The following is an 8056-nucleotide window of genomic DNA, read 5'->3' as shown; positions in this document are numbered from 1 at the left end:
CTCCTTCAGTCCATTAATATGGATAAAGCATCTCTCACCACACCATCAGCTTAAACTGTTGAATCCTGCCTAATAGCCTGAGCCAAGTTAATGGATGAAGTCCCTGGAGAATTTTTCAGGTGAAGGAGAAGCAGGAGGCTGCTACCCAAGAGAAGACAGAGGTGTTAAAGCTGCTTTTTTGTTTTGTGTTTTTACCTCAATGCAGTATAAAATCAACATTTAAGATACAGATAAAATTCTTTATATAATTAGCTTAGACCGTAATATCCTTCTAATTGTCACTTTTCTATGAAACCGTCTTTAACCATTTGCCTTTATAATACTTAATCACTTTGGCCCACTCCTTACAAATTTCAGTAATGATTCCAAATCAGTACAGTAAGGAAAAAAATATTTATTTTCTAAAGTCATTACCTTGACAGGCAAAACAAAGCATGTTCTCAATTTCATTTAGAAATACATATTTTAAAAATACATAGACCAATATGGCCTGCCCAAACAGATATTTAACATGGTAAATATAAGGAATAAATTGTTTGAATATAAATATCTATAAAAAAATAAGTACATCAAAATTCAATCCAACCTCTTTCATTAGCCGGTTATATAAAGGAAAATAATTTTACTGCTTTAAAGCGTAACAAACACTTACTTTTCAATATATTTCATAAACAACCCTATACCATTGTGTCTCCAAAAATCAAGGACAGGGAATCTCCTGATTTAATGATCTTTTTTTTCTTATGGATCAGAGCTAGTAGATTACCATGAAAATATTATATCTACTGCTGACACATTAGACCAGACTTCTACGAGGCTAGGATTTAGTATGGGGGATGGAGGAGGGGGCAGCAGGGGTGGGAAGAGTTTGGGGAGGCAATAATTAAATGTGGGAAATACTTTTGCCAGAGTGCAATATAGGTGAGGTAGACTCATATTCATGAAACATATCCTGATTTATGGTAGTAACAGTTTCATTCAGTTTTGCATTTTACAAATTTAAACAAACAAAAGTCTTTCTTTTTTTTTTTTTTTTTTACTTGCATGTTTGTCTTTTGAGTGTGTTTTCAATTTGTGCATTCCTTAGAAAATCTTTGCGTGGACTTTGGAGTTTCTCCCTGAAATGTGCCAGGCGCCTGAGTCAGACACAAACACTCCCTTAGGGCCTTCGTCAGAAACTCCACCCCTGTGTGGAATCTCCTTCCTCTCTCTCTCTCTGGAGGATGCCACCCGAATTCGAATGTGACTGTGTGCTTCTGCTGAGAGGTCCATTGTCATCCCCAGATGAAAGAAGAGACCAAAGCAGTTACCACTGATGGAAGCCAGTGAAGATGGTTGGGGGAACTCCTTAACCTTTCTTGGAATGTTTTGAACGAGGACGCTGGTCCTTTGCCAGTCAGGAACCAGCAGAGGATGCTCCTGCTCTGATCCCAGCCAGGGTGGAGAGTGCAGAGTCGGCCACAGGGCTCTCCGTGGAGGCTATGGCTTCAGACAGGCCCCGAAGGTCTGTCACCAATGTGCTCGGTTGTGGGTCGCATAACGCTCTCTGGAGGGCTCACCTTTCAGCTTGGGATCATGAAAAGATGATTTGACGCTGTTTTTCATGGTCTCCGACCTAATAAAGCAAGATAAGAGAAAACAAATGTTATTTTAAAAAATCACCCTTTGGCAAAAGAAACATGTAAAATTAGAATCTGGCACAAACAAAACCTGAATCTGGTTGTGAACTTTCACCACCCGCCGCAACTCTTTGATAAAACCTCAAGTGATATCTATTACCGTTGTAAAAATAAAGCCTGCCCCTATGCTTAGAATGGGAGCGAGGGGTCATATGGTCAAGTCTAAGGGGAAGTGGGCAGTAAATACAGGTTTTAAATAAACTAGAGTTGTTCTGGTTTCTTCCGTAGCCCCATCCCAACCTTCATCACTATGCGACCCTGCCTTGAGGAACTCAGCATAGGTTTTGAATAGTTATGGCCATCTTAATAAATTGACGGTGACTTAGTTGAAAAGAGAGAAAAAGAAAAGAAGCATACAGTAGGCCCAGAGCAAATACTTTATGGCAATTATTTTTAAAAAGATTTTTTTTTTTGCAGGCCTGATGTTTTACAGGAGAAATACAGAGGGAAGAACTGTAATGTTGATTTAATAGTTGGCATAATAAAAACCCATAAAAAATTCCAGGTTAGTTCAGAAACTGATCTCGTGGGGAGCATTACTGGCCTGCGACCATAAATATGGATACTCTCATAAGCAGGTGTGAAGAAACCGATAGCTGAGGCTGCCCCACAAATCAGTAGTAAACAACTCAGAAGTAGTTCATGACTGCCTGGCCTGAGCTCAGAACACTTTAATCATAGAACTTCTTGCCACTGGATTTCTAGGAAAAGTCTCCATAGACCATGATAGAAAAATGCAGAACATGTGATAGATCAGAGAGTAGGTTTCCTCCTTTGAGCTTGTGAATTCCAAAAAGTTTAGGATTTGGAAGGGTTATCACCAAAGAGCAGCTCAGAGCAACTCTATGATGTTGCCTAATCCAGATCCCTTCTCTGTCCCAGCACATGACTGACCAGGAAAAGAGAGAGCTTTTTGGAATGACATTGGCTCTGCACCAAACACATTTCCCTATTAAAAAAAAAAAAAAAAAAAAAAAAAGACCATAAACCTGAAAAACAGCATGTTCTAAACTCCACCAACCCTATCTAATGACTTTATTTTTCCTTTGGCCATCTGAATAACTGCAACTTATTGAAGAATTTGATTATCCATGACATTTTGATTCTTCTTCTAAATGTCCTCTCCCCAAAATGATTTTTGATTTCTCAGGGAAAGTGGTAAATACATTGACTCAGAGAGGCAAAGGCTGTATATAACCCAATGACAAAGGCATCTCTGGATATATTTTGGTTGGGAAATCTACCTGTAGATGAAATGGTATGTGCTAAAAGTACAGAGGACATCAGTTTGCATTCCAGAGCTTCTTGGAAATATTTAAGAGGGATTCTTTTGCTCCTTTTAATCTATAGGATGCATAGATCTCCTCTGCTACTGTTTTCTAAAAGTCTTTCACCTGCCCGAGTAAGAAGGGCTGTAGGAACAGGCTGCTGGCATCAATGACCGGGGCTAGTTGTTCTTGTCAACCTCTTACCTAATTTTTCTTCCTTCCCTCTTACCTGGTTTGTCTTAGGTGTTCCTCTGAACTTCTTCTGATTTTTCTTCCTCTCACTAACTGCTGATAAATACACTTTTTCCCAAGCTTGGAACAGTCTTTTCCTTTCTTATGATTATTCCAGTCTTTCTCCATAATGTCTTCAGCCCTGTTAAAATACACAAGGAAAAACATTTCAGCAATGTTATATTCAGCTTTACCCTGACTTTCAATGTCTCTGTTAGTCTCTCTAAAATAGGAAGGCAGTACCATGATAGGAAGGAGTTCAGGAGGCTGTTAAACTGATTGAAAAGCAAAGGTGTTTCTGCTCACCTGAGTTCTTTTCCTGCTTGGCAAAAATTCCAGCACTTCTTGTCTTTTTGGTTAGCACATTGGCATCTATTCTCACGGTCTGTTGCCTTTGTGGGAAGTAAATTCTCCAAGGCTCTCTTGGACCTAGGGCTTCCAAGTCCATATGGAACAACGTGCCTATTATCCAAAGAGAGAAAGAAACTATATTAGCATAATTAATAGTCTTTAAAATGACACATGGGCACACCCATTCCACTGGGCACACAAGGAGCTCATCACATAGCACTTGGGAGCATCATTTCAGAGGGTAAAGTGTAACAAGAGCCAGGAACACCTGTGCATCAATGGCCCTGACTGTATGTATCCAGGCAGGAGAAAACAAGTTTTTCTAATTCAGTGGAATTCCATTTCAACTCTTCACAAAGTTCAGTTTCTTCTTGACACAAGCAACATTGCTTTTTTGTCAAAAATTAGGACATCTCTGCTTGGCATCTGCTTTATATTTTCTTCCTTTTCTAATGGTCTATTTAGTTAACAACTATTTGTGGGTACACAGTGGGAAGAGGTTTCAATGCAAAACCATGACTCACAGGATTTTTAAAACTTATTTTCAACTCAAACCACGGAGGATACTGCTAAAAGTGCCACCATCACCCCACCGACCCCAGTGGTTGGGGGAGGAGGAGGCACAGGTTCGCACATTTCTCCTGCCAGTCGGTGGTATCATATGGTTGTGGAAGGACTCATAGCCAGAGGGCTCTCCAATAATTTCCAATGTGTCCATTTTCATTCTCATCTAAGAGATAAAGTCCTCCCTTTGGAAGTATCACCTTAGTAATTATTAGGCTCCTTGTGGTTTTTGGTGTGGTTTGATATTGTTTGGATTTTGGTCCTCCTTTGTCATAACGGTACATTGTATGCATAGTAAATGTGTGCTTGTTTATGACTGCTTCCGACAGATGATGAACTAGTGTCCAGGGCAGAAGGGGGAAATCTGCTTTTCTTCTCTGGAGGTGAAAGAGAAGCCTATGGACAGTATTTCTATTTCAGTTCTGAAATGGGCATTTCTAAAGGGAAAATATAGCAGCAAAGGAAATCCGGGCTCCAGTTCTAGCTCTGCTACAAACTCACTCCTGCACAAATGACTTCAACACTTTGAGCCTAGGTTTTTCTGTAAGTAAAATTAAGAGATTCTAACCCTCTATATAATCACTTCTGCCTCTCAGTCTCCACCCTCCCATGAGAAGCACAGGTTGCACTAACCCACATCTGACCTCGGCAATTATTCCCGAAACCCCATCAGATGCCACTGTGAGAGTGTCCCCCTGAGGCCCTCTCACTGAAAGTTCCTCATTTGAAACGTGCAGTGGCCTCCGGCTCGTCCCATCACGAGTAGCCTGAGCTACGGGGCCTCAGAAGACCCTCCCCTTGGTTGCTAAGAACCAAGCTGTCGTTATTTTCAGGAATAGAGGGAAACTGTCCCCACTGAGGCACTTGGATGGTGTTACAAGGACTACCTTCAGAGTCCCTAGAAAAGAAACTCTAAAACTGGGCTCCAGTGGAGCCAGCGCTAATGAATGACTAGGGTTACAATGCCCTCTAGAGACTTACTCGGGAGTGTTGACCCAAATGATGTCCAGGTGGCAGAAGTAGACACACTCTTTATCCATCAGGGACGAGCAGGAGCAGCGCTTGGACCGGCGGAGCCGCCAGGGTGGACTGGGAGTGGGTTTCTCCCCGCCGTCCTCACCCACCGCGCTGAGCTCAGCGCCTAAGACTGCTGGGGAGAGAAAGAGCAGGTCAGTGGGGGATGTCTCCTCAAACGCCGAGAGACATGCTGGATCACAGTAGAGTCAGAGCTAGCAGAGCAGATAAAAGCAGATGAAGCACACAGCCTGCCATCAGCAAGAAACACAGAAAAAAGGGCTCTTTATTTTTTTCCCTCCTCAACATGAGTTCACCTTTTGCCTCCCCCTCATGCCCTTGGCTTATCCACCTTCAGGGAGATTACACAAATGCAGAGGAGACAAACACCTGAAAAGGGACTTCCCCCACCCCTCTTGAAGCAGGCTCAGGGAAATGCTGTGGAATGCTGCCTGTTGAAAATCCGGTTGGCTTCTACAAGGAACTTGGTAGGACAGCACTATCCACTGAAGCTTACTTAACATTGGCACATGACTAAAGACAAGAAATCACAGTTATTCCTAGCTTTGGGGCCACTTCCCCATTCAGGATGACCCTCTCTTTAGGGGGTACCCATCCACTTCACATGCTGTGTAGGGCACAGGGTACCCCAGATGATGTATATCTTTCAAAATTAGGTGGGGAAAATGATCGGAGAGAGAAATTAACTATTCAATATTCAATTCAGGAGGGTAACTCCATAGAAACCAGTGACCTAAGGTGGGGCTGAGAAGCAGGTCAGGGGACTGAAGGTAGGCTGGGTGGATTTTGAATTCCGAATCCCTGGGCATCAGGCTTGTGTGGGATCCGCTTCCTCCCCCTTCTCCGCTACTGCCTTGCCTCTTCCTCCTGACAATTTAGCCATGCAGCTTATCTGCCCAATTTTGTACATTTCAAATGATCAGACACATTCCAGGATTTTCATTCCCTTGACATCCTTTCTCTTTAGTCAGGGTCACGAAAAGACAAAAAAAGTGCACTGACCCTAAAAACGGGGGGGACCCGGGCAGATGCACACGCACTGCCGAAATCCTTCAGCAGCCAAGAATTATCCTAGCTCCCCTCCCAGCACAGGTGAATAAAGCTGAAAAGAGAGCTCACACTGTTTTGGGTGCCAAAAACCTGCCAAAAGAAACCTAAAGTCAATGATGACAAATTTTAAAGAAAACATCTGCTTCACCCAGAAACCGCCTGCGGGGGGTGGTGGTGGGGGGGAGGCGGTAGTTAGTCAACAGACTTTTGTTCTGCAGGTGATTTTACTGAACATACATTGCTTGAACGACTGGATAAAATTCCTTGGCTTCAAGCTGGAATGCTTAAATATTTTACACGTTAACACACTATTAAAATAGTGTTTAAATAAGATTTAAGTTCCTATATGGCCTGTGTACCTGTATAAACACGTATATTACAAACATACATTTGACTAAATTGTATATGTCCATACTCTTCTCATTTTTTAAAAGCCAAGGAAACACATAACGGAATAATAATAATAATAAAACGATAAGTTATTTTAATGCCATGTTATAGTCAATTGCACCTAATTGTATTCAATAGAGGAATTTTACATTTTATACTAGAAGACTTAAGTAGCTTTCAGCAATAATTCTCAGACACTTGCTCTCTAAGCTGCAGTCATAAAAAGAACGGGGAAAAATAGAAGCAAGAAAAGCATGAAGGTGGATAAGAACACACTAACTTGTAATTCCGAGACTTACAAGTCAACGAGCGTGCCTACCTGTTTCTGGAGCTCCTTGGCAAGCCACAAACAGCAGAGAGAAAATCATGGGCAAATAATCCATTCTGAAAAAAAGGGATCAAAAACCTCCCGTTCAAACTGAACCCAAAGGAAAACGAAGAAAATCAGCTTCAGGTCCCTCAAAGCGCTGCGGGTTCCTCAGATCTCAAAGCGATCCTTCAGCCCAAGTGCCCTTTAACGGGGAGAAAAGGCAGTGCCTGCCAGGAGAGAAGGCAGCGAGCGGAGCGTCTGCAGGCGCACGCGGCGGCGGTGGCGAGCTGGGACTGCAGGAGGCGCAGGACCCGTTCGCCTGGCGCAGATGCAGAGGCGCGTCTGACTTGGACAGCTCTCTGCCGGCTTTTTATATTGAACCCCTATTAGAGTGGGGGTAAACAGCTCCGACTTTATTCCAGCCCCAGACAATGTTATTGTGTTATTAGTCACCAACAGGCAACGTGCAGCCGGAGATAAGGCCAGGCCCGAAAGGAAATCACTGCTAACTTCAGAGGCAGACGCCCGCCGTCTGACAATTCGGGGGCAGGGCTAAGAAAAAGAAAATACCCATTAGAGACCTTTGCTAAACCTGCCCGTGCAGTGCTGGAGTCCGCTTCCCCTTTGCAAGCTGCCAGCCCCGGAGTTCAAGAATCAGAAGAGGGGACTCCAGAAAAAAAGTCATACCATTGGTATGAAAAGTATGAGCCACAGTTTAAATAGATTGTATTGTTGTGTGCGGGGAATTTTTTTTAATTGTTGCTCGCTTCATTTTCCTTTTATGTCTCTCCGATTCTAGTCTCAGTCAAACAAGGGAATGCTCTCCCTCGTCACTCCCCCACTACTGGGGGTCAGACTATTTTGGCAGATCAACGTACTTTTCTCTTCAAGCCCCTTCCTGCGGGTCTTTTTTGCTAAAGTTCTTTGCATCTATCGGAGAAAGATCCGTGAGGGATTGGCAAGAAAGGGAGCTTAAAAATAACATGAGAGCTCGTTTAGGCAGATGCCCAATCTTTTCCCTATCACTGATCAGAAGCCCCGATAAGTTCTTTTGTGTGTCCACACTTCCCCTGCGGAGGAGGCTGATAAACTGATTGAAAAGCAAAGGTGTTTTTCATACAGAACTTAAATCTTAAGATTGGTCGGTGCCACCAATCTTAAGACATGGCGGGAGAAGA

At 42.9% G+C, this 8056-nt stretch overlaps 1 protein-coding gene across 6 annotated transcripts in view; it reads right to left on the bottom strand.

The window, feature by feature from the left end:
- Positions 1-374: 374 nt before the first annotated feature.
- The window catches only part of EDN1 (endothelin 1), a 121482-nt gene continuing 113800 nt past the window's right edge, over positions 375-8056 (bottom strand). For 3 of the 6 annotated variants that reach the window (XM_063812783.1, XM_063812784.1, XM_063812785.1), the window contains 5 exons: positions 6888-6952; positions 5075-5243; positions 3485-3640; positions 3177-3320; positions 375-1615 (listed from right to left, as the gene is read on the bottom strand). In XM_063812783.1, the coding sequence (XP_063668853.1) occupies positions 1510-1615; positions 3177-3320; positions 3485-3640; positions 5075-5243; positions 6888-6951 (639 nt within the window). In that variant the 5' untranslated portion in view covers position 6952 and the 3' untranslated portion in view covers positions 375-1509. Of the gene's footprint in view, positions 1616-3176; positions 3321-3484; positions 3641-5074; positions 5244-6887; positions 7223-8056 lie in introns of those variants that run through there. The other 3 variants (XM_063812786.1, XM_063812787.1, XM_016954914.4) reach the window with 2 other exon arrangements.

This window comes from Pan troglodytes, chromosome 5 (assembly GCF_028858775.2).
Source record: "Pan troglodytes isolate AG18354 chromosome 5, NHGRI_mPanTro3-v2.0_pri, whole genome shotgun sequence".
Taxonomy (NCBI): Eukaryota; Metazoa; Chordata; class Mammalia; order Primates; family Hominidae; genus Pan; species Pan troglodytes.
The sequence above is the reverse complement of the archived record's forward strand: the minus strand, read 5'-3'. Positions and strand labels throughout refer to the sequence as shown.